The sequence below is a fragment of the Cricetulus griseus genome, chromosome 7 (assembly GCF_003668045.3).
Source record: "Cricetulus griseus strain 17A/GY chromosome 7, alternate assembly CriGri-PICRH-1.0, whole genome shotgun sequence".
Classification (NCBI taxonomy): domain Eukaryota; kingdom Metazoa; phylum Chordata; class Mammalia; order Rodentia; family Cricetidae; genus Cricetulus; species Cricetulus griseus.
The window spans coordinates 132,594,104-132,620,332 of record NC_048600.1 but is presented as its reverse complement, the minus strand read 5'-3'; the positions used below and the strand labels follow the sequence as shown (position 1 = coordinate 132,620,332).

Here is a 26,229-nt window from a genome sequence, read left to right as displayed (position 1 = left end):
CTCATACTGCCACCTGGTGGTTGTGGACAAGTATTACATAGAGTGGCCATCTGCCTATAGTTATAAATTGAATTTTGACTTTTTTAAGATTATGAATTGAAAAAAATCTTTTCTTCACTGCTTAGCTGATAATAATGATTGAACAGAAAGAAACTCGCCTCCACTCTGCCATTTGGCTTTGCTGTGTGGTCCTGACCTTAGGAGAATGGTCCAGCCTGTACTGGGTGCTGACGGCTCACTGTGCTATGCTTGTAGTCCAGGACCCCATTGTGGTTGTTGCTGAGGATAGCCAGGAGAAGCCAAAGCCGCCAGAGGACAAAGAGGCACTGGAGCAGGCCCAGATTAAGGGTCCTGTAGAGGTGCCTGGAGGGGAGGCCCCCAAGGAGAAGCAAGAAGCCGCACAGCTGGATCGCCCTGGTCAAGGTAAGTGGCTGAGTTGCACCAGCTGCCTTGACGGGGAAAGGCTTCAGCAGCCCTGTGAAGGAAGGGCTTGCGTGTCTTCTTTCCCTCAGCCCTATTCCCGTGCTCTGCCTTTCGCTCAGCCAGGGCAACTGTCCACCGCTGTTCCTCTGGTAGCATTAACATTCTAGGAAGCTTGCCAGTCCTCAGATGGCTGTGGAGGGATCTGAGGCAGTGACCCATGTCACACTGTTGGGAGCCAAGAGGCCAATTCAGATTCCCTAGGAAGGTAAAGTGGAGCCTCTCTCCAACTGATCTCACCCTGTCCTTGTGTCCTCCCAGGCATTGCTGTCCCTGTGGGCGAGGCCCACCGCCATGAGCCTCCGATTCCTCATGACAAAGTGGTGGTGGATGAAGGTGAAGACCAGGACGGGCCAGAGGAGAAAAAGCCACCTCCCGGGCTCACAGATGAAGGAGACCCTGGGGGCAAGGGGCAGATGGCACCACCTGCCCCCAAGTCAGAGAGGAAGCAGGAAGCTGAGAGGGGAGAGGAAGGGAAGAGACCCGAGCAAGCCCTGGCAGTGGGGGAGGCTGAACATCCCCAGAAGGTTCCAGAAGCCAATGGCCAGCCACCTGTCCAGCCCAGGAAGGAAGAGTCGAGACCAGACAATGGAGATCTGCTCTCTGTGGAGTCCAGGCTCTCTGTGGAGCAGAATGCGCTGGTGGCAGGTGATGGCAAGGAGGCTGCACAGAAGGCGGGAGGGGTCCCAAGGAAGCTCGTGGAAATTGACCCGGAGAGCAACGTTGGTGAGTGTCAGCCTCCTGGGAGGTAATCTCAGGGAGACTCCCTTTCGAGGTGCCACAGGACGGGTTGGTCCTCCTCAGTCCCCAGGTCTCTCATTTCACAAGGTTAGCATGTGACTGGCAGCCCCTTCTGCAGCTGCTGGAGCAGAGAAGAGCCCAGTGGCTTGACAGCTTCTATAATATCTGTCACGCAGTTGTTTGCCAGACCACTAAATGTCAGGTGCCATGCTGTTCTCGTGTGTCTAGGCGCACACGGGGGACAGTGCAGGAACGCTTGACAGGTAACACATTGTTAAGTGCCCGTCTAAGAGCTGGTTAGGACGGTGCCTGCATTTTAATTGGTGAAGGTAGTTAACATTGGCTCGCTGCCATCAGCCTTCGAGATTGTTAAATATTTTTTTTATTACTTCCCTGGTAATCATCAGGTTGAATATAAACTGTGCTAGGGGGTGGCTAGCTATGGAGTCATTTTAGGAAACACTTGCCAGCACCTCACCCCACCCCTGACTTTTTGACTTTTCAACAAACCAGCTGAGTCTCCCTGTGTGCAGGTGAGAAGGTGGGCCTTCCTGCACAAAGGTCAGTGCCTGCAGAGGAGAGGGAGCTGAAGGAGGCTGAGAGACCAGGTGGAGACCAGGCGGGGAGCAAGCTGGAAGGTGAGGCTGCCATTGCCCCTCAGAAGGAACCCCAGATTGAGGTTGGGTGGGTTGGGTGCTCCTGGGTCCCTCCTGCTCCACAATCTCTGCTCCTTGGTTTTTATGCCAGAGAAGAGCCTCCAGTGCCCTGTTCTGCTTCCCACTGGTAGCTGGCTTTCCTCTGGCACCTCTCTATGGCCGTTTTTATCTCCCTTTAATAACCATTTGTATTTCATCTTAAAGCATGTATGCTGCTAGTTCCCCTACTCAGGGTGTGCAAAGCCAGCTAGGAGTGAGGCCTTAGGAGACCAGTGTGTGTATTAGTGGTCAGCAGTGTGCCCTGTGTGCTTGTCACACCTGAAGTAAAGGCCCGTGCTGGCATTTGAAGTTTGCTATGGCTGGCTTGCCCTGAGTTCTCTAAACTTGCGAGTCTATTTTGACTTTTTATGGTGGATGCAGTGTATTCTGTGTGTGGAGAAGGCGGTGGCGGCCCTCCCAGGAGCCCTCCCGTGATCACCCATTTAGTTGTTTTGGTGAACCCCCATGTCAAGACAAAGCCCACTTGAAGTGGGTGTGGAAAGATGCAGCTCTGAAGGCCAGACTTGAGTAGCTGCCCAGCAACTGCAGCTGAGATGGGGCTGCTCCAGGCTGACCGCCTGAGTGAAGCAGGCCTGGGAGGCAGAACTCAAAGAGTTCTTCTGCTTCACTGGAGCCTACAAACTGCTTGGGAAATCCCCCACACTCGCTATTTTTCTCTCCGGTTTTAGTCTGACTATATTTGTTGGTTCCGTTTCCTGTGATCTGCCACTTAAATATGTTTGATTCTTTGTTTTTTCTTTCTGAAGAAGAGACTTTTCATTATTCCCTATTGTGCCTCTCTTCCATATGCCTCTCAATGGGATGGACAGCTGAGATTAAAAAGCTAGTAGCAGGTACGGCTCAGGACTGATGCAAGACAAGCATGTGTGTGAGGCTCCGACAGTGTGGGGACGGCACCCTGGTGGTCTACTCCACCTGTGAGGGCCCTGCATGAATATGTGTCAGTCCCAAGGAGTGGCACCCTCCAGATGCAGCAGAGCCCCCAGGTGGCATCTCTGACACTCCAGTCCCCTCTTCCCTTTCAACTTTAGTTCTCCTCAGCCCCTGTGGCTTTGTCCTCAGAGGACAGCTGAATGGTGTCTGTAAGTAACTTAAGGTACCACCTGAGCTAGAGACAGGGCTGGGGCTGCATGTACCTGCTGATGCTGTGTGTGGCTTGCGTCCATATGTCCCACTGTGTCTAGTGTGGGGGTCTCCATCCCATCTGTACACCTGGTCCTGGTCGGTTCTGGCTGGGAAAAGCCAGTCGCCATGCTGTCTCCCATTTGCCGTGTGGGGCTTCTAGCTGGACATGGCACAATTCTTTCTCTCCCAGAACCAATCAGCTAGTCTGCTGAGGAACACACGAGACATGGGGCCTGCTCTTCCAGAACTTTGCTTTTAGAGGCTGGGAAGTGCCAGCAATATATATAACTTTGTCTTTATACAGCTGGTAGTTATATGATCATACAGTCAGGGTGAGGTGTGGCCTGTTGGGGAGAGTGCTTTGAGCTTTTCATGCCAAGGGAGGAGAAGGAGCCCTGTGTTGTGAGGCCTTTCCTTCCCAAGCCAGTGTGTGAACCTTAGGCATCGGCAAGAGGGACAGTTCTCTCCCTTTAGGTCAGCTCTGCTCTCTTCATAGTTGGCCCCAGTATCCTCTCCACTGTCCAACTCGCCCTTCTTTCCTTGCATGGGCTCCTGAGGAGGCCCAAGGGTGTGTTCATGGGAATTCATCACTGCCCCTGGAAGGACTCTGACTATGAACTGCTTCAGCTAGCTACTGGTGTGGAGCCTGTGAGTGTGCCCTGGCTGCCCTCTAACTCACAGAGGTCTGCTTGTCTATATCTTCTGTGTGCTAGGATCAAAGGTGTGTTCCATCCCCTACATAAGACAGTTTTTATGCCCTGACACCCAGCCCTTCACCCGTCATCTTCTAAAGATGCCTAGTTTAACAATGTATGGCTGTAACAACGAACTTGCCTTGGCTGCTTGCTGTGAATAACTGGCCCAGTGCTGAGGTGCTTGTAGTAAAAAGCCAGCCAGCACCTGCTGCACTTGTGGGTGAGACTGTGCCATACCCTAGCAGTGTCACATGGAAGGGACACATCAAATCTGCATAGGAGGGCCTTCATCTTCCCTGTGCTGTTCTGTGTCTTGACCCTCCTCACCCCCCACCTCTGGTGATGAGATGAAGCTCTCTTCCCTCATCAGGCTGCCCCCAGGTGTCCAGGCCACTGCGACAGGTTCTCACGTCCACTTGAAGACCTCTTTTATTTTTAAGATTCTCTTCATTTTAGAAGAAATTTTTTTTAAATGTTAAAACTTTTTTTAAAAAAAGCTTTTAGGTTTTATTTTCTCTTGTGTTGGTCCTGGAACAACTATGAGGTGGTAGGGGAGAATGGCACAGCTTAGTGAACCTCTAACTTTCTGGCACATTCCTTGTTGAGTTTTGTCTGCACATGCACTTTCAGCCACCACAGACTGCCAGGGTGTGTGAACACCCACAGAGGGTGAAAGTAAAAGCAGGCAGCTCCAGGAAGACTACTCTTCCTAGTTAGGGCACATCCCTGCAGCCTTAGCTCAGTGCTCCCTGCTGTGCCAGAGGGACTGTGGTGATGCTGACAGTGTTGCTGATACAGGCGTGGCAGGGCCAGTTCCCCCATGGGTCACTGTTTGCATTGCAAGGCCAGCAGTCCCACAGGTTTCTGGCCACCCTGTGTGGAGGGCATCTGACTGTGTGTGTCCCCACCAGAAGCCGGGAGGGCTGAGATGCTGGACCATGCAGTACTGCTGCAGGTGATCAAAGAGCAGCAGGTACAGCAGAAGCGCCTCCTGGACCAGCAGGAGAAGCTGCTGGCTGTGATTGAGGAGCAGCACAAGGAGATTCGACAGCAGCGACAGGAGGATGAGGAGGACAAGGCTAAGCCAGGTAGGTAGAGCCCTGGCGAGCAGCAGGCCAGGTCTGGGGCTACATCTAAGACCTGGTGGCCAGAAGTGTGGAAGGAGAATTTTGGTCTTGATGAATGATCCTTTTTATTTATTTATTTATTTATTTATTTATTTATTTGTTTAATTTTAGATTTATTTATGTATTTTTATTATGTATGTGTGTGTAGGCTAGAAGAGGTTGTCACATACCCTAGATCTGGAGTTACAGACGGTTGTGAGCTGCCTAAATAGGTGCTGGGAACGTAGCTCTGGCCTTTAGTAAGAACAGCAAGCATTCTTTTTTTGTTGTTTTTCAAGACAGGGTTTCTCTTTGGCTTTGGAGGCTGTCCTGGAACTCACTCTGGAGACCAGGCTGGTCTTAAACTCACAATGCCTCTGCCTCCCGAGTGCTGGGAATAAAGGTGTGTGCCACCACTGCCCGGCCAGTAAGCATTCTTAACTGTTAGCCATCTCTCCAGCTCTTAGTGATTGTTAATTGCTTGAAAGTTTCTTTTCAGTCAGTGAATCAGCAGCTTGTGTTCATTTCTGTGGCCAAACTGATGCTCACCTTCACTTGCAGCAGACTTGCAGCCAGAACCTGGGATGGCGGTACTCAGAAGACAGGAGGAGGAGGAGGCCTTGGACGAGCATGCTGGGGAGACAGTGGAAGGTGGCCCTCCACAGCCTTTGCAGCCTGTGCTTGGAGCTCCCATGGGTCGCCCTGCTCCACCCCAAGAGATGGGCCAGCACCCCCTGGAGGAAGCCAAGCCAGTGCCAGGCAGAGACCTTGCTGATCTTCCTGCTGGTGGCTCTGACACAGGGCCCCAAGGGGCCCAGACTAAACTGAGAGAGGACCAGAAGGGTGCTTCACTCAAGGTGGCTGGGGCTGTGAGGGACCTGGCTCCTAGGGACTTGGAACCAGTGCCCAAGGCAGACTCTGCTGGGGCACCACCCAAGAGTCCAGAGAAGCAATTTGCAGAGGAAGTCGCCAGGCAGCACCTAGATGCCTTTGGTGGAGGTTCCCTTGAAAGGAAGGAAACTGCGAAGGAAGCAATGGCCGCTGGTGCCGATATTCCAAAAGAGCCTGCCCAGCCCTTGGCAAGGGCAGAGGCTGGAGGCTCTCGCACAAAGTCCAGGCAATCAGAACCCACCATGGTCCCAGCTAGGCTAGCAGATACAGGCTTTCAGCCCCAGGCCAGGTTTCAGCAAGAGCCCCAGGCCATCCCTGACAAAGGTCAGGGTTCTCACCCAGAGGTAAGAAGTGAGGCCCCCCAAGGGGTTCACATACCTGCTGAGGGGCAGCACAGAGGAAATGGGGGTGCTGCCATCGAGGAGACCAACAAGAGGCCAGATCCTGATTCTGCGCCCAGGCTAGCTGTGCCTGGGGGTCAGAAGCCAGAGAATGCCAAACCCAACCGAGACCTGAAAGTGCAGGCTGACTCTGACCTCCGCAGGAGACGACGGGATCTGGCCTCTCCTCCAGAGCAGGAGCTGGCTCCCAAGGACAGAGTCATTATCAGCTTTGACTCCCTGCCTAACGTACAGGTGAATGACCTCCGCAGCGCCCTGGACACCCAGCTCCGGCAGGCTGCGGGGGCCGTGGTACAGGTGGTACACAGCCGGCAAATTAGACAGTTGCCTGGAGATCTAGAGGAAGCGTGAGAACCAGACATTGAACAGCAGCTGGTGACACACTGACTGGAGGCCACATTCTTATGTCCCCAGGGGTTGGTATCTAAGCCCCTCATGATGAGCTGGGAAAGTATAGCCCCAGACAGCTTGTCACTCTGTGGTATCACTTGCCCCAAGGCCAAGGCACCCATTAGCCCAAGTATGGTTTGGGCCTTGAGCCAGCCCAGGAAAGGCAGTGCTGGGGTTCAGCTCTGCTGCTGCACGGTGGCGGCTCTTGTCTGTTCAGACTCACCAGTGGCAGCACTGACAGCAGGGCGCAGTCCTCATCTAACTTGCCACCTGTCACAGCCAGATTCCAGGCTGACTTGATTGTCCCATGTTCTCCATGTGTGGGAAGCCTGCAGTCGGAACCTCTGAGCCCCACCCCAGGGAGGCCCAGGGTGGGGAGAAGGCACATGACCCTCCTGGGTTCCTGTCTCCACATTCTTTGAAATTGACTATGAAACACAATAAAACACCACTAACTTCTGCTGAGTCAAGTTGGTTTGCCTAAGGAAAACCTATTCACGAACCTGAATGGTACCAAACGGCCTAGAGACCATGGGGTACCTTCCCCAGCATCATCGCTGGACTCGGGTGGAGGAGTACAGTCCTGGGCTCCACAGGCAGCTTAGTCTGTCGTGCTGATCCCTGTTGTAGGGACAGAGTGGCCACCAGGGCAAGCCTTGGGGTGGCATCTGCTGCATGGCCTCGAGTTCAAAGGGCAGGGCTGTCGGGAGTGTTCCCATGTCAGAGCAGGGACACTTAGGCACTTGTGAGATTGAGAGACAAGACCCTGGTTTGTCCTCAAGCCCTGACATGAAGAGCTTGGAGTGTCAATGGGGTCATATGTGAACCAGGCCACACCCCGTCATGTGCTGTCTCTGCACCTCTTAAAATATTTTACTACATTTTTAAAAAAATTTTACGTTATGGGTGTTTTGTTCACCCATCTCTGCATCAGATACATGCAGTGCCCTTGGAGGTCTGAAGAGGGTGTCAGATACCTGGAACAGGAGCTACGAATGGTTTTGAGCTGCCATATGGTGCTGGGAACCAAACCTGCATCCTCTATGAGAATAAGGGCCCTTAAACACTGAGCCATCTCTCAAGCCCTCATTACAATTTTTAAAGATGTCATTCATTGGACAGCTTGAAAAACTAGAAAAGCTTCCACAGGTCCTGTGCGACTGTGCTGGGCAGGACCAAGTGTAGCTCACACAGAAGGGAGTGCCTGTGATGGGCAGTCTCAGCTTCCTCCTAGCCTGTCTGACTAAAAACAGTTCCAAATAAGCTGTTTGGCAGTTAGATGCCACCTGGCCATCCTCTTGGATTGGAACTCTTATCACTTTGCTGGAACTGGGGTTCTCACACAGCTTGATATTTTGGAAAATCCCCCCTTAATTCGGCGTTTGTGGTCCGCTGAGAGTCTATCGTAGAGCAGACAGGGTTGCCTCTGCCCCAGCTCTTCCTCCTAGCTGCTTTCTCTAACCCTTCTGTAAGCAGCCTTCAGCAGGGGACTTGTACTTCCAGTACAAGTGCCGGGGCACCAGGGAGCCACCTGCCAGTTCAGCTGCGGCCTGTAGTAGGTGTTTGGTCACCTGGCATAGGACACTGGGATGTTGTGTCCACCCACGAGGGTTCTGCTGTAGAACAGGTATGCTTGGTAGCAGCGCTACCAGGCCAGGGTGCATGCTCTGTTACCAGGGCAACAGAGCAGGGCTGAAACAGTGGAGCTCAAGTTCTAAAAGGAACAACAGATAGCCAAGAAGTGGTTGTGCGCACCTTTAAACCCAGCACTCCGGAATGCAGAGGCAGGCAGATCTCTGAGTTCAAGGCCACCCTGGTCTGCATAGTGAGAGCCTGGGTTACACAGAGAAACCTTTTCTTGAAAACAACAAAAAAGAACAATCGATCTCATCTGAGACCAAGATAATTGGTCTAACATTCAGGGGTTCCAAGTAAGAGTACCAGGAGGATGTTTTAAGTGCTTAGGATACAAAGGTCACTAGTGCCCTTGCTGGGGCAACCTTTGTGCTGTGTTCCTGTCCCTTAAAGAGTCAGCAGGCAGGTCCTCAGACCTTGACCTTAAACCTCTGGGCTTGGGAGGCTGTGAGGAATGCATTTTCATCCCTGGTAATCCCCTGGTTGAGTATTCTACCACAACAGCCCAATCAGACTGACAGCACACTTAAGCAGCCGGTGCTGTGCGGCTGACACAGCTGCAGAAACTGTCTCTCCAGCAGCCAGTGAATGCATTCCTCAGACAGTTTGGAGGCCTAGGGATAATACAGGGGCAAAGGCCAAAGGTGCCTGCACAGCTGTGGCCTGAGTACCTGAAAACGACTTCATTTCTTTTGCTCAGTTTCAGTACTGTGATGCTGGGTCTATGTGACCAGTCAGGATATCACAGCAGCACGAGCCTATGGTAGAGGTTTTCCATATCCTGTTGGACAGGAACCGGGGATCAGGCACAACCTACTAAAGAATGCCCACAGTGACCTACTTCCTGAAGTTTCTAGAACCTCCCAAAATAGAACCTCTAGCTGGGGACCAAGACTTCACTAACACTAGTCCATGGGAATAGGGTTCATCTGTAGGAATCTAATATTCAAACCATGAGAGCGTGGAAGAAGTGAGCCCTGCAGGCCTGATTGCTGAGTCTGCAGGCCTGGGCCATGAAAAGCAGTGGATGTCTGCCAGCTCAGAGGGGAGGATGAAGACAGCAAGAGAACGTTTGCCCAGCAAACTGGAGGGGCCTGAGCTCAGTGGGGCCCAAAGTTGGAAGAACCTATAGCCTGAGTGTCAGGAGGGCTTCAAGATGGTGTGGCAGGCTGGGAAGACAGTCTAGCTGTGTCCCTGAGCAGCAGCAGGAGGGGTGGACTGTCCAGAGTCACATGCTCAGGTTCCTTGAGACCCGACATCACTGTCCACTGGGACAAACTAGCTGACCTGTCTCTCTGCAATAGCCAAGAAGTCATGTCTTGAGGTGGACTCAGATCCATCACACAGGTTTTCTAGAGGCTGAAGTGATGGCCCAGCAGTTAAAAGCACTTGTTGCTCTTGCAGAAGACCCAGGTTTGACTTCCAGCATCCACACGTTGCTCACAACCATCTCTAACTCCAGTTCCAGGGGATCCAACACCTTCTTTGGGCCTCCCTGGCACCAGGCCCGTACACATTGCACATACATCCATCTAAAACACTCAAATTTTAAACAAAAAAGCCCTGGCTTTTCTCACCCTGGTAAGCCAGGCCAGTTCCAGAGTTGTAGTTAAATGCCACAGGGTGGCAGATTTTGGCATGAAGTGTAGGGCATGATGGCCTCTGGCCCTGTTCCCAGTACCAAGGCTCTGAGACAGGTGCAGACAGACTGGCTCAAGGACAGCGTGACCTCCACACCTAGAAGCGGGACCGCGCAGTTCCCATGTTTTCCAGCAGGTGTCACTCCTACACGTGGAATCCCTTGCTGAACTTTTTAAACTGCCCATGTGAAAAGGGAAAGGAAGTCCATGACCGACTGACTGCAGGAATGGCTGTTCCCTCACTGAAAGCCCCAAGCAGAACTTCCTTGATGGCTTTTGTCCAGAAAAGCCTCTGCCCAACTCCTGGACAGCCATCTACACAGGACGTCTCACACTGTGGGCTCCCTGCCCTGGTGCTGTGTGTTATCGTTGGTGTGTTTTTTCTTGTAAGCATCTGGATCCAGAGCTTGGTATGCTAGACTTAGACTAAATACTTATGATGAGAGTGGTAGGGTTTTGGTTTTTGAGGTTTCATTTTAGCTGGGAGGTGGTGGTGCACACCTTTAATCTCAACACTCTGGAGGCAGAGGCAGGTGGATCTCTGTGAGTTCAAGGCCAGCCTGGTCTACAAAGTGAGTTCTAGGACAGCCAGGACCGTCACAGAGAGAAACCCTGTCTTGGAAAGAAAACTCTTTAATTTTATATTGTGTTTTGCCTATATTCATGTCTGTACCACATGTGTGCCTGGTGCCCACGGAGGTCAGAAGAAGGTGTTAGACCCCCTAGAACTGGAATCAGAGATGGGTGTGAGCCACCATGTTGGTGCTGGCAACTGAACCTGGGTCCTCTGAAAAAGCAGCATGTGGTCTCACCTGTTGAAGCATCTCTCTAGCTCTTGGTGACAACAGTTTTAAATGGGGACCCTTTGGCAGAGTTTTGTGGTCCAGCCCTGCTACCTGCTTTTTTTTTTTGGGGGGGGAAGGGATGCAGTGTCCTTGGGAGAGACCAGTTCCTTACACAAACACCTGAAACAGGGCTGGATTACATAACCTTCATTGCTGTTTCTGTTACATCTTAGTCAAATCCAGATCCTCACACACACCACTGGCAAACAAACTATGCCCTGGCCAGGGTTCATTCAAGCTGAGAAAAAAACAAACACTTCGAAGCCCACGCTTCCTTTCAGTTCCCAGAGCGGTCCACGTGTGCCATGGGTACAGGGCAGCTGTTCCCACAGCTCTCCTAGGTGCTGCCCCTCAGGGCCTTCTTGGCCTGGAAGAGAAAGCATGTATTTCCAAGTTAGATGTGGTTTAAAAGCAAGACATCCACACATCAAATGCCACATTCTTCCAAACACCTTAAAGAACCCGGACCCTGTGACTGAGCGGGAGGTTCTGCTAGTTGCTGGGCAGGGATGGGTGACGAATCGCAGTGGGATTCCTGCATCTGGCTCAGGAAAAGGAGCAGAAGGAGGGGGACCCAACAGCTTGCCAGCCACACATTTCTAGTCAGCCACAGAAAGGGTAACAGAGAAAGCAGAAAGCTGTGAACCTTGGGAAAGTTGGGTTTCAGCAAGAGCGCCTGGCTACTGACCACCACAGAATGAGGGCCTGTCTGGTTGCCTCTCCCCTCAGGGAGGGATGGAGGGTTGGAAAGCTTCCAAAAGGCAGGGATCTGATGACTGAATTAGTCACGGGCTGCTAGGGAAGGCTAGGCTGTAGTGAACTCAAGGGGAGTTTAGAAGCCCCAGCACTGCTCTTTCTGCCTACGGCTATTCCAGAATGTCAGTAGATCGCGTCAGTGTCAGCATCACTGCTTCGCTCTGGGGTCTTAGCATCAGCCCTGCCTCTCCTCTAGTCCCGTTTCGGCATTAGCAGTAGCACTTGTGGTACGACCTGCCTACCCCAGACCCACTGGGTCGGCAGTAGTGGCTTTCCAGGAACCTGTCCTAGCATGAGTCACCGTCCCCTTCATCTGGTGGCACGTGCCCGTTTGTTGTGGAATACTTCACTATGGTCTGTTGCACCCTTTTCGCAGTTCCTCCGGGGTCTAACCAAGACGCCCAACTCAGAGCTCGGGGTCTTTAGCCCTTCTAGTGCTAGCCGTCTTCCCAGGGCGGACTTGAGGCGGGGGATGGGGGACGGGGGACAGGGGGGTCACAGGCCGAAGACCAGGGCCAAGGACCCAAGCGGGTCTCGCCGTTTGTACCGCGCTACCCCGGGAACCGGCTCGGGCACCGCGCACCTCACCACCACCCCCACGACAGCGCACAGGAGGCCGGGGGAGGCGGTGCGGCCGCGGTCCTCCCTGCGGGAGCTGCGGGCGGGAAAGGGGGTCTGGCCTCTCCGCGGGGCGCGCGGGGCGGCGCGGGGGCCACGCCCACCTACCGCGGCGGCGAAGCAGCTCCTCAGGGCCTCGAACTCGCGCCCGCACAGGTCCTGGCTGAGGCGGCCCCCGGGCGCGGTGGAGGCCTGCACGCACCTGCCGTACGCCGAAGCCTGAGGGGAGGAGACCGGCCGGTCGGTAGTGCGGCCTCACCAGAGCCGCCGCCCTCCCCACTCCCGGCTGCCCCGCAGGCCCGGCCCGGCCCGCCCCTCACCTCAGCCCCGCAGGCCGCCAGGTGGTCCGGGAAGGCTCGCAGACGGCTCCGCACGCGCCCCCATACGGCTCCGTTGGCGGACATGGGCGCTCCTCCCAGGCCCCCGTGGGCGCCGCCATGTTGGGTCCCGCCTCTTCCGGCGTCGACTACGCAAACATCCGTCAGCTCCGCCCACACTGCCTCCTGGTTGGTCAGCGTCGCTGGCGTGCTCCTCTGTAATTGGTCTGAGTCCTTGTCCGTCTCTCGCTGGGACTTGGGATTGGCCAAGGCGCTCCATGTTTTCGGATCCTTCCCCCCTTTCCTGCGGGCGATTGGCTGGGGGTAGCCAGAGCCGCGCGATGATTGGAGGGGCGAAGCCTGGCGGAAGCGGGGCAGGCTGAGGGGCTCCTTGGACCATGGCGGCCGCGCCGCCGCTACGGGACCGCTTGAGCTTCCTGCACAGGGTGAGTGAAGCTCGCAGGGTCGGCTGACGCTACATTAGCGGGGACAGGGCGGCCCGGCAGCTGCTGAGCCCCAGGGCGGCGGGCGCTGTCCCCCGGGGCCCGGCCGGCTGGCCAGGGGTCCTTTCCCGGGAACTGGAGCGTCCCAAGGGGATGGGAGGCGTCTTCAATTCAAGGCCGTAGCTGCGGGCAGAGAGGCGGAGCCCGCTGCCCCTGCTGAGCGCCCTGGGCTTTCTGACTGCGGCTTGGGGGTCCCGAGTGGCCCTAGGGACCCTGGTCGGGTGTTTCAGGGTCATGCTACAGGTCAGATGTCTGAGGCTGGGACCCTAGCAGTGTCCGTAGACTTGTCTCAAATATGCCCAAACCCCACCCGCCCGCTTGCCCAGATACTGAGTGATGAGAAACGGGTGTTTCTAGATTTCAACCAAATAAACACTATACACTTGCAGCGACAGGCAAGCCGGTGGCATAGGCAGACGGGACCGTGCTGGCTCACGACCGTGTGAAATTTAAGTTAGCGGTTCTTGAGCCATGAAACCCACCAAGCTGAGCAGTTGTGGCTCTTTGGGGTCCGGCACCGCGCCCATCCAATACACGGAATACCCTGAGGTTCTTGCCATTGGCTGCTTGATAAGTAGGTGTATTTAAAATATCCTTACACTTACGATTCCTAAGAGGCTAGGGCTGAACCTTATCTTGACCTTCTTAGAGAGTCCTCATTGGTTTTCCTCTTTCCTGGGGCCCCTCGCTCCTGCCAGAACAGAGCCTGTTGAAAGCTATGCTTTGTGACTGCTAGGTGGTTCTGGTGCCTCTTAGGCGTTCTCCTGGGCGTTTTTTTTTTTTTTTTTTTTTTTTTTTTTGCACCAGTGAGCTTGAGGCTTGCTTCCATTTCGTTTGGTGGCTGGGACCTTCCCTGTGTACCATGGCAGCTCACCGTGATCCTCATTCCTCTTCTTCAGCTTCCCATTCTCTTGAAGGGGACCTCAGACGATGACACCCCGTGTCCAGGCTACCTGTTTGAAGAGATTGCCAGTATCCTTCTGCACTGTCCCCATTGGTGGTGGTCGGGGGGGAGTAAACAGTGGGGATCCTGACATAGCAGCCGGAAGTGTTCTGCTCTGCCAGGAGCACCAACAACTTATGTGTGGCCGGGGTGCACCGAAGCTGCAATACCAGTGGCGTAGAGCCCAGGACACCCTAAAAGTTCCAGTGTTGGTGAAACTACAGCCTGTGGTAGTGGACTTCAGGGAGTGTGGCCTGAGGAAGGGTCATGGTCACAGGAGAGTGGGTTTGTCTCGCCAGTGGGTCCTGCATCTGCCTGCTCCTTCCCTAACCTAAATGACTCTCAGAAATTTCCCACGAGTCACTGGGCAGCAGCCAGTGCCTGCTGGAGTACCTGCTGAACCGTCTGGACAGCAGCTCTGGTCACGTGAAACTCAAGGTGCGTCCCTGAGGGGCAGACGCCAACGAGGGGCAGGCACCGGCCAGGCTACACAGGACAGGCACTCAGCTGTGCTGAATGAGTGGCCTGTGCCACAACCGCCAGCCCCATGAACCTGTCCACTCTCCAGGTGCTGAAGATCTTGCTTTACCTGTGTGGTCATGGCTCTTCCTCCTTCCTGCTCACCCTCAGACGAAACTCTGCCCTCATCCAGGAAGCCACAGGTATAGGAAGACACAGATGTGCCCAGGGAAAGCGGGCTTGGGGTTCTGACTGGTCTGGGCTTATGAATGGAAATGCATCGGTGCTGGGAAATGCCCACTAAGGATTCTCTGGGCAATGGCTCTGGAAGGATGAGTCAGAGTGGGTGTGTACAGGGGTGCTGTGGTATTCACCTGTATGTGCAAGGCCCTGAACCAGGGAAACCTTGGGGGTGGCATAATATATAAGAAAACCTGATTTTCCGTGATGGAAGCTTTTTAGCAGAGGGGGATTAGCTCAGGCCAAACCAGTCTAGGAATCAGGGACTAGATCATACCTGAAAGGCTCTGATAGAGACCCCAGGTCTACATCCAGGCCCTGAGAAACCTCTAAAAGGTTCCTGTTGCAGGTAGGTGGGAGAGAATAGACCCAAGGAAACAGTCATAACTCCAGTATGTGTGGGAGGGGGAGTGGTCTCTGGCAGTAGGTAGATGGTGGAGTTGCTACTGTGAGTGGTCAAGAGGGGATGTTAAAGCCGGGCGTTGGCAGCGCACACCTTTAATCCCAGCACTCGGGAGGCAGAGGCAGGCGGATCTCTGTGAGTTCGAGGCCAGCCTGGTCTACAGAGCGAGTGCCAGGATAGGCTCCAAAGATACAAAGAGAAATCCTGTCTCGAGAAAACAAAAACAAAAACAAAAAAAGAGGGGATGTTACAGGGTCCCGAGGAGGGCCTGGGGAATATACCATTCGGGAGGGCTAGGTTTTAACTTGGTGGGTCACAAGCAGTGACCAGGCTCAGCCTGTCCTGTATAACTTTTGCCCTGCAGCTTTCGCAGGCCCCCCGGACCCTCTTCATGGGAACAGCTTGTACCAGAAGGTGCGGGCAGCTGCCCAGGTGAGTCCAGGACAGGGTCAGAGCACAGAGTGGCAGAATGCCTGTGAAGTGTTTTCCTGCCATGCAGGACCCAGCTCTGTCCTCCTTGCTGGGCCACAGCCCCTGGGCCTGGTTGGGCAGCTCAGGAGAGGCATCTGAAACAGAGCAGAGCTGGTGGGAACGGGCAGAACAGCAGGCTCGGGAGGGACTCTGAGCACCCACTTCTTCATCTAGGATCTGGGTAGCGCCTTGTTCTCAGATGCCATGCCGCTGCCTCCCTCCCAGCCACCCCAGGCCCTGCCTCCAGCAGGTATGCCACTCCGGTGACCACCTCCAACCACCAAGGTTGTCCCTCTTGGTGTCCTCGACGTCTCTGTGCATGTGGGCTGGTCTAGGTGGAAGCCCACACTGACGCCAGTGCCCTCTTTCAGGTATGGGCGCCCAGGCCAGACCTCACAGTGCTCTCCAGGGCTTCGGCTACTCTAAGGAGTGGGGCCGGACAGGTAAGGTACAGGGCTCTTGACTAGGGATATGAAAGGGTCAGGTCAGACCTCACCCCGTCTCTTTAGTTATCCCCCAGCTATACCACGTGTGGACTCCTTCCTTCCTGGTATGCTCCCCTGTGTTGTTAACTCTGCCCAGCTGGGAGGCAGGTGTGACAGGAGTGGCCAGCTCTGCTTGATGGACGGGGAGGAGAAGGTAGACTTAGTCCAGCTGGCTGTGTTGGCCTTTTTTGCTGCTTGAGGGGCAAGGGTCCAGGCTGTGACAGGAACGTAGAGGGTCATCTGTACAGGTTGAAACGGTGTAGTGCCTGTGGCTACCTGTGCCATCAGACTCTTGAAGTCTGTTTGTTGAAGTCTATACAACGGCACATAATGGAGCAAGAACCTCAGCTATCCTTGGGGCAGAATGCCAGGCTGTATCCAGCTCTGTGTTGTACTTGCTGCAAACAGGCCTTTTTGCAGCTCTGAGGCCTCTGACTGATACCTTAACTTGGAAGTCCCTTCTTCAAAGGCAGGGGTGGGTCCCTGACACTAGAGTGAACAACCAAGGACATTTTCACTTGCCACAACCCCCTAGAACATCCCTTGTCCTCAGCTGCTATAAGCTAAGTGTCCAGACCACAATGCCTGGGATTTATGGTCGCAATTCTGCTACCTGTAACCCTGTCTGTACCTCCCTAGATCTGAGCAGGCGGCAGCCCTGGTCTTGTCCTGGAGAGTGTGGCTGGAGGTAGGGGACGTGGGCTCAAAAGGGTGCTGGCACCACCTCTTCTACTGATGCCACCTCTTCTGTGTTCAGGCTCTGCAGGCGAAGCCTTCCTCTCTACGATCCAGAAGGCTGCAGAGGTGGTGGCTAATGCTGTACGTCCTGGACCTGAGAATCCCAGTACCCAGGGACTCTTGCCACACCGTGATGCCTATCAGCCTGCGGTGACACCTTCAGCTATCCACACACACCCCAACCCTGGGAATCTAATCCTTGGAGCCAGAGGTATGGAGGCAAGGGTTGCCACTCTTGCAGATCTGAGTCATTGCTTCGTGTCAAGTGTGGGGGCATGGAATGGGACACTTTGGATATGGAGACCTAGCCAGCCGGTGGCAGCAACCTGTACAAGAAGCAAAAAAGAGAAACTGAAAGCGAAAACGCAGTCACACTGACCACGCCCTCACAAGCGTGGTCAGGCACACCTGTAGCCAGCCCCAAAGAAGGCGTGGCTACAGCTTCCCCTACAATGGGATACTATGGATATGGAGACAAGTGTTGATGCTGCCCTGACTGGCAGGAGCCCCAGGCTTCTAGACCCGGCAGGAAGCACTCACCCATTTTGTGTGTCTGGAGTTTCCGGAGCTGCTCTGTGAGCTCAGAACTCAACCTCTTGTCTCCTAGCCCAGTGTCCCTAAGGTGTGAGGCCTATGGAAAGTCCTAGGACCTTGCCTGCTATTCTGTCTTTCAGCTGTGAGACACCAGCCTGGGCAGGCAGGAGGAGGCTGGGATGAGCTGGACAGTGGTCCTAGTTCCCAGAATTCCTCCTGCACCAGCAACCTGAGCAGGGCCTCCGACTCAGGCAGTCGGTCTGGCAGCGACAGCCAATCTGGGGCCAGCCATGAGACAGGCGACCTGACAGAAAGGTGTGTGGGATAGGTGGTCCCTGTCTTAGTTAGGGTTTCTATTGCTGTGAAGAGACACTGTGACCATGGCAACTCTTTTTTTTTATTTTATTTTATTTATTTATTATGTATACAACATGCTGCTTCCATGTATATCTGCACACCAGAAGAGGGCACCAGATCTCATAATGGATAGCTGTGAGCCACCATGTGGTGCTGGGAATTGAACTCAGGACCTCTGGAAGAGCAGTCAGTGCTCTTAACCTCTGAGCCATCTCTCCAGCCCCCATGGCAACTCTTATAAAGAAAACATTTAGTTGGGGTTATCATCATGGTGAGACATGGCAGCGTGCAGGCAGACTTGATGCTGGAGAAGCAGCTGAGAGTCAGTCCTACATCTTGCAGGCAACAGGAAGGGATCTGAAATGCTGGGTAGTGTCTTGAGCACATATGAGAACTCAAAACCACACTGACACACTTCCTCCATCAAGGCCACACCTAATAGTTCCCCTTCCTTTGGGGGCCATTTTCTTTCAAACCACCACACCACCTCTCCCAAAGGGGCTGTCAACAGGCTCTCTAACCTCCAGGCCTTACCCTTCTCCAGTGTGGGAGCTTACGGGGTATTGTCCCACCCATCTACCTGAGACCTTGACATCCTGACTTGGCCATGTCATTTTGCTTTTTCCAGGGCTGAGGGCATGGCCCCAAATGACTGCCAGCAAGAGCTGAGCCTAGTAAGAACCATAACACAGGGGTCACGTGTCTTCCTGAGCCGCGAGGAGACCCAGCACTTCATCAAAGAGTGAGCTACCCACCGGCGCCTGCCCCCTGAGGGAGGAGGGGACCGGCTGTGGCTGCCCCCAATCCCTGCCCTGTGTCCCTTCCCTGTGCAGGTGTGGGCTGCTCAACTGTGAGGCTGTGCTGGAGCTGCTCCTCCACCAGCTGGTCGGGACCAGTGAGGGAGAGCAGATGGTGAGGATGAGTGTGAGGGAGCCGGCGTTGGCTGTGAGGTGGGGAGAGGGCAGTTAGAGTACGGTGGGGCCACACACAGGCCTCCTGTGTGGCCTTCACCACCCTAAGTGAGGAGCCATGGAGAGCTGACTTCCAGCCCCCCGCTTCCCGCTCACAGAGGGCGCTGTGTGCCATTGCCTCCTTTGGAGCTGCCGACCTTCTGCCTCAGGAGCATGTCCTCCACCTCTGCCGGCCACAGCTGCAGGAACTTGGTGCAGGCAACCCTGGACCTGTGACCAACAAAGCTACCAAGGTGGGCAGTGGGCCCTGGGAACAGCAGAGTCCGTCTTACCATTCACTCCCCTGGCAGTGCTCCTCTAGCTGGCCGTGATTGCTACAGCCCTGGTTAGTGGGTGGTGCCCACCTCCCTTGGGCTCTGGCACTGTGGGTGCCTTGGCCTCTTCCCCTGCCTGGACCCCCCTCCTACGCATACTGTTTCTGTGTCTGGCTCCTACACACACTACCTTCTCCAGAAACTTTCCCTTGGCTGCAGTTCTCCCCTGTCATGTCTCAGGGTCTCACCCGTGTCCCTGGGCATCTCCCTCACACCCCTCCCATCTACTTCCTTTTTTCCTCTAGATCCTAAGACACTTTGAAGCCTCCTGTGGACAGCAGATCCCTGCCCTAAGGCCCAGTGCCTTGCCCAGCTCTGCAGCTGCCCTTGTGGGTCCAGCCGATCTGCTGACCAGCCCTGTGCCACCCCCTGGGAGCCAGGTCTTCCTCCAGCCTCTTAGCTCCACCACCGTGGTGCCCAGGGACCCTGTGCCTGCTCCATTGCCAGATACTGTTCCTCCTACTCTGGAGGATGCCAGTGAGGTCAAAACCCACCTGGTATGTTCTAGTGAACAGGGGACAGGCTTTGAGCAGAGCCCGGAGAACACAGACACCCCCGAGGACAGCTCCAGACCATGCCTGTGGAGCTCCAACTCTTTGTTTGAGGGAATGGAGCTGGTGGCTTGCCCCAGCCTGCCCTGCCCCAGCTCCCAGGATCTCCAGCCAGGTTCACAGAAGGTGACCACAAAACCTTCTGTTTCAGAGCCATCAGCTTTTGCATTTTTAAACATGTGACTCTCTGGGCCCAGCTGTTCAGAGTCCCCTGGTCCTCATATTGAGGCCCTCAGGTACTCATGGCCTCATGTCCACCAAGGAGTGGTCCTTATGTGTCCTCTGGCCCCTCTCTTTCACCCAAGAAGCTGTGGTGAGGCAGTCTCTGAGCCAGCGGAGCCCTGTGTGGGCCTCCAGTGGTCAGACGAGTCACAGAAGATGGCATTGGGCCCTCAGTGGTGAGCAGCCAAGGTGGGAGTGTGTAAAGGAGGGTCAGCGGTGCCTCAGAAGGTGTCTGCACACCCATTGCTTCTTGGGAAGTTGACTCTCTGGCCCTGCCCCTGAGATTGGTTCCTTCTTCCTCCTGGCAAGACCCACACAAACCTTTTTGGAGGTCTGTCTGCCCATGGCTTGGGGCCACCTCAGAGGCTTCCTGCTTCATGTAGTACAGACAGGGCAGTGCTTCCCCAGGGCTGTTGGCCACGGCTCCTCCACCCCATGCTGCTCTGACTCTAGGACGCTGAACACAGAGGCCATACTCTCTCTCTCTCTCTCTCTCTCTCTCTCTCTCTCTCTCTCTCTCTCTCACACACACACACACACACACACACACACACAAACACACACACTCTCTCTCTCTTCTCTCACACACACATTCTCACACACACATACATACATTCATACACACATACTCACCTCTCTCTCTCTCTTTCTCTCTCTCTCTCTCTCTCTCTCTCTCTCTCTCTCTCTCTCTCTCACACACACACACACCACACACCACACACACACACACACACACACACACACACACACACACACACACACACACACACACACACACGGGCTACCTCAGTTCCCGTCCCTTTGCTTGGTGCTGGCAATGGTTATATGGACTTGAATTCCTATGGTAGCAACTAGCAGTAGCAGGGCTGTGGTGCTGAGCTTGGGCACGCTGGGCAGGCCCTGCCTTCCTGACCCTCAGAAGTGAGCGCGTGTATGGGTTGGAAGCACTGACCTGGTTCTTAGTTAAGGTTCTGGTCTTGGTTCCTTCCAGAGGGAAGTCTCAGCAGCTGGGAGCCACAGCCTTCAGGTTGGGTCACTGGGGGGTTGTGCCTGTGGCCATTTCTAGTGTCAGGTCCTGTAGGACCCTTCCCTGGATGCTCAGCTTGTCCCAGGTGTTTTCTGTGACCATGGGAGCCTAGTGAACCTGCCTGTCTATCCCAGAAGAGCCTGTGGAGCTGCGACATGCACTCTCCCAATAAAACCAATGTTTACACAGCCTGCGCTCCTCTGGCTGTTTTTTTGTTTTGTTTTGTTTTGTTTTGTTTTTAAAGATTTTATTTATTTATTATGTATACAACATTCTGCTTCCATGTCTATCTGCACACCAGAAGAGGGCACCAGATCTCATAGCGGATGGTTGGAAGCCACCATGTGGTTGCTGGGAATTGAACTCAGGACCTCTGGAAGATCACTCGGTGCTCTTAACCTCTGAGCCATCTCTCCAGCCACTCTGGCTGGTTTTTATTCATCAGGGCCACACTTCAAGGACTTCTAGTAGAACAGATGCTTTCTCCTTAAGTGTTCAGTGGAACTACTCAGTGGTGCTCTTTGCCCTCATCCTCAAGGGGCTAGAAAGATATTCTGAAAGGAAGTTGTGGTGACAGCACTCCAGGGTGAGCAGTGAACTTGGCTGGTGAGGTAACATGTTCTGAGGTGTTGTCCTAAACCCCACCAGGGTCTCAGGGTCAGACGCAGGACCTTGTGTGTATTAGGCAAGTGCACACGGTATCACTGAGCTGTAGTCCCAGCTTAAGTTTTTATGTAGTGATGAGCTGACACCAAAGCTTACAGGAAATATTTTATGTGCATTGGTGTTTTTGCCTGCAGATGTGTTCATGTGAGGGAATCAGATCCCCTAGAACCGGAGTTACAGATGGTTGTGAGCTGACATGTAGGTGCTGGGAATTGAGATCATATCCCCTGGAAGAGCAGCCAGTGCTCATAACCTCTAAGCTATCTCTCCAGCCCCTGTTACGTCTTCCAGCTCCTACAGTGTGTCTTCCTGGGAGTCTTCTTGTTGACCCTGGGAACAGAAACATTTTCACATAGGTTCAGCTAGTGAATCAGGGTTCTGTTGGGGTCGCAGGGGCAGGGGAAGGCTCATGGCAGCTGTACCACTGGAGTGTCCTTTTTCCTAATAACTGTTGATGACATATGGGGGGCGTGACACCTGAGATCCCTCCCCTCCTGTGAGGGAATGGTAGCAGACTTGATTTTGCTAGGGTCTCACTGCAGCTATGCTCACCAAGACTGGTATTGGGGAAGTCTTAAACAAGTTAAGATGACAGAGCTGCACAAATAAGGTCCACAACAGCATCCATATCCTGGGGGTAGGACCTGGGGTTTTATGTGTGCCAGCACAACCAGCCACACTTCTAGTCAAGTGGTTTTTGGCACCTACAGGAGTAGTTTAGTGAGGAGGTCGTACCCTCCAGTGATGGTCCTGGGGCTACTGATGTGTAAAAACAGACTTAAAACATCTTGGCCTGTACCTCAGACTTTATACAGAAATTTAAAGTGAACCATAGCCTAAGTATCAAACACGTAGGTGTGGTGGTGTGCTCCTTTAATTCCAGCTCTCAGGAGGCAGAGAGATGGCTCTAGGTGAACTTGAAGCTAGCCTGCTCTACATAAAGAGTTCTAGGCCAGCTAGGGCTGCATAGTAAAATACTGTGGAGGAAAAGAAAAAAAAAATCTTTATCAAAGGGGGAAAGCTTTGAATGTTATAGTTAAGGGAATGGAAAGATGAGCCAAAGACAGAGAGACAGTATTTTTAGGTTGAATGTCTCGTGCAGACTAATGTGAAAACCTTGTCAAGAACACATAAAGAAGCCGGGTGTTGGTGGCACATGCCTTTAATCCCAGCACTCAGGAGGCAGAGGCAGGTGGATCTCTGTGAGTTCGAGGCCAGCCTGGTCCCCAGAGCGAGTGCCAGGACAGGCTCCAAAGCTACACAGAGAAACCCTGTCTCGAAAAAACAAAAAACAAACAAACAAACAAAAAAACCACACACACACAAAGACCAGGAAGATGGCTAGGCTGGTAAAGGTACTTGCCCCCCACACAGCCTGACAAGCAGAGTTCAATCCTTGGGACCCACGTGGGAGAAAAAAATTGGTGCAAGAAGGTTATCCTTTGACTTTTTGTGGCTACTCTTGGTTGTCAACTTGACCATATCTGGAATAAACTACAATCCAGAATAGTGGAGGGCATACCTGTGAGAGATTTTCTGCTTGAAGTGTTTGAATCCACATCTAGTCCAGACCTTTGAGGTAGGAAAACGCAGACCTTTATTCCTGATCTTGAGGTAGGGAAGGCATAGCCTTTATCTTAAGGCTAGAAGACACAGGCCTTCAATTGGGGCCACATCTTCTGCTGGAAGTCTACAAAAGGATATAGAAGAAGGAAGCTTTTGATTTTTGCCTGCTTGTCCTCGTTAGACATCCATTCCTTCACTGTCACTGGCTCCTCCCTCTTCAGGACTCCAGCCTATACAAAAAACCAGCTGAGTCCCACCCAGCCTCGTGGCACCGAGCAACGACTAGACTCGTACCTTCTATTCATAGGCAGCATACTTAGATTAGGTGGACTGCAGCCTGTAAATTATTCCAATAAATCACATATAGATGTGTGTGTATAATATATATATATATATATATATATATATTTATATATATATATGGGGGCATTCATTCCATAAGTTCTGTGACTCCAGAGAACCCAGACTAAGACGCCTCTCTGCATGTATACCATGACATGAGTGTGCTCTCATGTGTACATACAGTTTAAAACTCAAAACTAGAAAACCACCCAGATTACAAAGTGTATAAAAGATCTGGACAGACATGAAGGAGTCTGGTGAGTGTGTGGCAGATATAAGCACACACATCAAACTCCCCCATCTGAGCAGGTAAACGCAACTACTCCTACTCGTCTATTAACCTGACTAAAGGAACAAGACATCAAGTGCTGAGGAGACACACACCATCTGGATTTTACATGACACTGGCCACGCAGTGTCTGGAAAACATCTTGGCGGTTTCTGAAATAACCCTGATTTCTGTCGTAGGAATTTACAGCAGACAAGTGGAAAGCTATGTTTACACAAAAGTCAGTGTCTACAGCTGCTTCCATCACATCTACTCAAACATCTACTCAGACCCTGGGTCATTCTAAAGATAAGTTAGGTAACATGTTCCCACAGGCTAGAATACTGAGGAGAGGGACAACAGGGTGAAGCCCGGGGCTTCCCAGTGGGGCCACAGGAAGACACTATGTGCCTCAGGGACCTGACTGAGCCTCCACAGGGGTGTGCATGGAGGTGGAATAGCGACCCCATCTGAGTGACCCACAAAAGGATGTGACTTTCAATATGTATAATCAAAGCTTTCTGTCAATTAAGAGGAAAAGCCGTCAGTGTTTAAAAGCACGTACTGTTCTTGCATAGGACCCAGGTTTTGGTTCCCAGCACCCATGTAGCATCCTGCAACCATCCGTTAACTCCAGTTCCAGGATCCAGCCCCCTCCACATGGTGCACAGACATACATGCAGGCAAAACACATACACACAATAAATCTTAAAAAGGGGAGGGAGGCGGGCAGTGGTGGCGCACGCCTTCAATCCCAGCACTCAGGAGGCAGAGGCAGACAGATCTCTGTGAGTTTGAGACCAGCCTGGTCTACAAGAGCTAGTTCCAGACAGCCTCCAAAGCCACAGAGAAACCCTGTCTCAGAAAACAAAACAAACAACAACAACAAAAGAACCAAAACAAAACAAAAAAGCGGGGGGAGGCCAGGTGGTGGCACTTTGCCTGTAATTCCAGGCTGGCCTAGATGAGACCCTTTTGGTTTGCTTGTTTTTCGAGACAGTTTCTCTGTGTAATCCTGGCTGTCCTGGGACTCGCTCTGTGGACCTGGATGGCCTCGAACTCGTCTCCTCTTTCTCTGCTGGAATTAAAGACGTGTGCGCCACCACCTCCTGAGACCCTTTCTTAAAACAAAAACGGCTGAGGTTCAGTGGCAGAGCCCTTGTTTAGCTTGTGCAAGCCCCGGGCCACCATCCCAAACACACGCGCACACACACACAAATTAATAAATATCCGCGCATAATTTTTTTAAGCATCTGAGTTTATAAAGGTAACTTCTGAGGGACTAGGCAGCTCAGATTCGGGGCCCGAGCCCTTTGGGAAAAGGGAGGAGAGCCCACAACTGTGCACCAAGCAGCGAGTGGATTCATCCAAGCTTCTTCAATGCGGTTAGTTAGGAGAGAATGGGAAGAGGCGGCGCGGACAGCACCTCGTGGTCGGGTCAGGCCTGGGCGGGAGCCCAGGGTGAGCGGACCAGAAGCCCAGCGGCAGAAGGCGCAGAGGCCCGCAGGCTCCTCCTCCTGCCGCGGCCCCGCCCCTCCACCAGACTCCGCCTCCGGAGCCCCGCCCCTCCACCTTGCTCGCGCAGCTCCTCCCACGCCGGAACTTGCAGGACAGGCTCGCGGCCCAATGAGCTGCCGGACGACCCGAGGGCGTCCGGAGAGCCAATCCCTGGGCGGCGCGCGTTGCAAAGGCGGGCCGGCGTGACGGACAGCGGAGGAGGCGCCTGGTTGGTTGCTAGCCGCCGCCGCTCGCCCCTGCGGACGGCTCTTTATTGTCACCCACGGCCGAGGGCAGCCCCGTGGGGCCCCGGGTGGCTCTGCAGTCGTGCCCGCCAGGCCGAGCCCACGGGCCCTGCGCCCCAGGCCGGGCCCGCGCAGGTGAGGGGCATCGCAGGGTGAGGGGTCGGGCCCTGCAGCGAGGACGGCCTGTGCCCGGTACCTACCCCTCGCCCCGGGAGATCGGCGTGGGGCCCATTCGGGCGGCCCGGAACCCCTGCCTGAAGTCCCGAGAGGCCTGGGAGAGGCGGGTCGCCCGCGGGGGCGCCGCACTGCACTGCTCAAGGGCCCTGCTTCTCCCAGTCAGCTCCCCCGCCACCCCAGGGCCTAGGAGCAGGCTCCTGCCCCTCCGGGTCCTGCGAGCTTGTGGCCCGGTTTTGTCCAGGGTGAGGTTGGCCTCCCCATCCTCCTCCCCTCTTCTGGCTTGGAGGTTTCCATGGAGAAGCTATGTTTACCTCACTGACTGCACGTGGGGCAGGGAAAGCCATGTCCATCAGCTCAGGAGCCAGCCAGAGTCCACCCGGGTGTGGCCAGTGCCAAGAAGGGGAAGGTGTTAGGTTTCACCCACACAGTGAGAAATGTGTAAGTGAGGACCTGGCCTGACTGATGGCAGAGCAGACACCGCCCCCCACCACACACACCAAGGCAGCATCACTTTGGACCATGGTGAGTGTATGCGCTTGGCTCCTTGGACTCAGCAAGGGGATTGTAATCACTTACCATGTGCCCTCTGTCCATCTCTCTCTCCTCAGTACTCAACGCTAAATTTAGTGTCTTCCACATGCCAGCGGCTGAGACTGCAGGGTCCCTGTCCTGATGGACAGTGTGGAGGCAGGGGGATTTTGCAGGTGCAGAGGTGTGTTGGGGTGCACTGCCTACATTTGGGGAACAGCAGGAAGGCAGGTTTGGTTAATACAAAGTGGAGTGGTTGCAGAGGACAGGGTCAGAGCTGGGCCTGTCAGGTGTTCAGATTTATTCTGTCTTAAGAAGGCATTCCAGTCTGGTCTACAAGAGCTAGTTCCAGGACAGCCTCCAAAG

General features: G+C 53.9%; 4 protein-coding genes and 1 long non-coding RNA gene across 14 annotated transcripts in view; 3 read left to right on the top strand and 2 right to left on the bottom strand.

Moving 5' to 3' along the window:
• Slc38a10 (solute carrier family 38 member 10) overlaps positions 1-7,010 on the top strand; it is a 52,394-nt gene extending 45,384 nt beyond the window's left edge. Inside the window, exons 13-17 of one of the 5 annotated variants that reach the window (XM_027425438.2) lie at positions 256-423; positions 742-1,206; positions 1,755-1,859; positions 4,672-4,845; positions 5,425-7,010. In XM_027425438.2, coding sequence (XP_027281239.1) covers positions 256-423; positions 742-1,206; positions 1,755-1,859; positions 4,672-4,845; positions 5,425-6,506 — 1,994 coding nt within the window. In that variant the 3' untranslated portion in view covers positions 6,507-7,010. Of the gene's footprint in view, positions 1-255; positions 424-741; positions 1,207-1,754; positions 1,860-4,668; positions 4,846-5,424 lie in introns of all 5 variants that reach the window. The other 4 variants (XM_035447251.1, XM_027425437.2, XM_027425439.2 and 1 more) reach the window with 4 other exon arrangements.
• A 3,787-nt stretch (positions 7,011-10,797) lies between these two features.
• Positions 10,798-12,519, bottom strand: LOC113836680 (NADH dehydrogenase [ubiquinone] 1 alpha subcomplex assembly factor 8). Its single transcript, XM_027425445.2, has 3 exons — positions 12,360-12,519; positions 12,148-12,258; positions 10,798-11,032 (listed from the first exon to the last, which is right to left on the bottom strand). Exons 1-3 carry the CDS (start codon positions 12,441-12,443, stop codon positions 11,003-11,005), a joined length of 225 nt encoding a protein of 74 aa, XP_027281246.1. The 5' UTR covers positions 12,444-12,519; the 3' UTR covers positions 10,798-11,002.
• A 128-nt stretch (positions 12,520-12,647) lies between these two features.
• Positions 12,648-20,106, top strand: Tepsin (TEPSIN adaptor related protein complex 4 accessory protein). 3 transcript variants are annotated; one of them, XM_027425442.2, is made up of 13 exons: positions 12,648-12,802; positions 13,759-13,831; positions 14,149-14,240; positions 14,371-14,464; positions 15,269-15,336; positions 15,550-15,625; positions 15,747-15,818; positions 16,618-16,809; positions 17,273-17,447; positions 18,118-18,231; positions 18,323-18,401; positions 18,559-18,693; positions 19,020-20,106. In XM_027425442.2, exons 1-13 carry the CDS (start codon positions 12,755-12,757, stop codon positions 19,506-19,508), a joined length of 1,707 nt encoding a protein of 568 aa, XP_027281243.1. In that variant the 5' UTR covers positions 12,648-12,754; the 3' UTR covers positions 19,509-20,106. The 3 variants fall into 3 exon arrangements, with proteins under 3 accessions (XP_027281243.1, XP_027281244.1, XP_027281245.1); XM_027425444.2 differs by lacking the exon at positions 15,550-15,625 and adding an exon at positions 13,249-13,433 and having other exon boundaries at positions 12,663-12,802; positions 14,141-14,240; XM_027425443.2 differs by lacking the exon at positions 15,550-15,625 and having other exon boundaries at positions 14,141-14,240.
• Positions 20,107-20,872: 766 nt separating this feature from the next.
• On the bottom strand, positions 20,873-25,736 carry LOC103164437. The gene is made up of 3 exons (XR_003487101.2): positions 25,647-25,736; positions 22,763-22,930; positions 20,873-21,570 (listed from the first exon to the last, which is right to left on the bottom strand). It is a non-coding gene; the product is annotated as an uncharacterized LOC103164437 (long non-coding RNA).
• Cep131 (centrosomal protein 131) overlaps positions 25,138-26,229 on the top strand; it is a 24,045-nt gene continuing 22,953 nt past the window's right edge. For 3 of the 4 annotated variants that reach the window (XM_027425448.2, XM_027425446.2, XM_027425449.2), the window contains exon 1: positions 25,138-25,293. The gene's annotated coding sequence lies outside the window, so the exon portion shown is untranslated. Of the gene's footprint in view, positions 25,294-25,373; positions 25,858-26,229 lie in introns of those variants that run through there. The other variant, XM_027425447.2, reaches the window with a different exon arrangement.

Coding starts and splice junctions, on each gene's coding strand:
- LOC113836680 (XM_027425445.2), bottom strand. CDS start 12,443: ATGTCCGCCAACGGAGCCGTATGGGGGCGCGTGCGGAGCCGTCTGCGA. Junction 12,259..12,359: donor TGGCGGCCTGCGGGGCTGAG/GTGAGGGGCGGG, acceptor TCCTCCCCTCAG/GCTTCGGCGTACGGCAGGTG. Junction 11,033..12,147: donor GGAGCTGCTTCGCCGCCGCG/GTAGGTGGGCGT, acceptor TTTCTCTTCCAG/GCCAAGAAGGCCCTGAGGGG.
- Tepsin (XM_027425442.2), top strand. CDS start 12,755: ATGGCGGCCGCGCCGCCGCTACGGGACCGCTTGAGCTTCCTGCACAGG. Junction 12,803..13,758: donor GCTTGAGCTTCCTGCACAGG/GTGAGTGAAGCT, acceptor CCTCTTCTTCAG/CTTCCCATTCTCTTGAAGGG. Junction 18,232..18,322: donor ACCCAGCACTTCATCAAAGA/GTGAGCTACCCA, acceptor TTCCCTGTGCAG/GTGTGGGCTGCTCAACTGTG.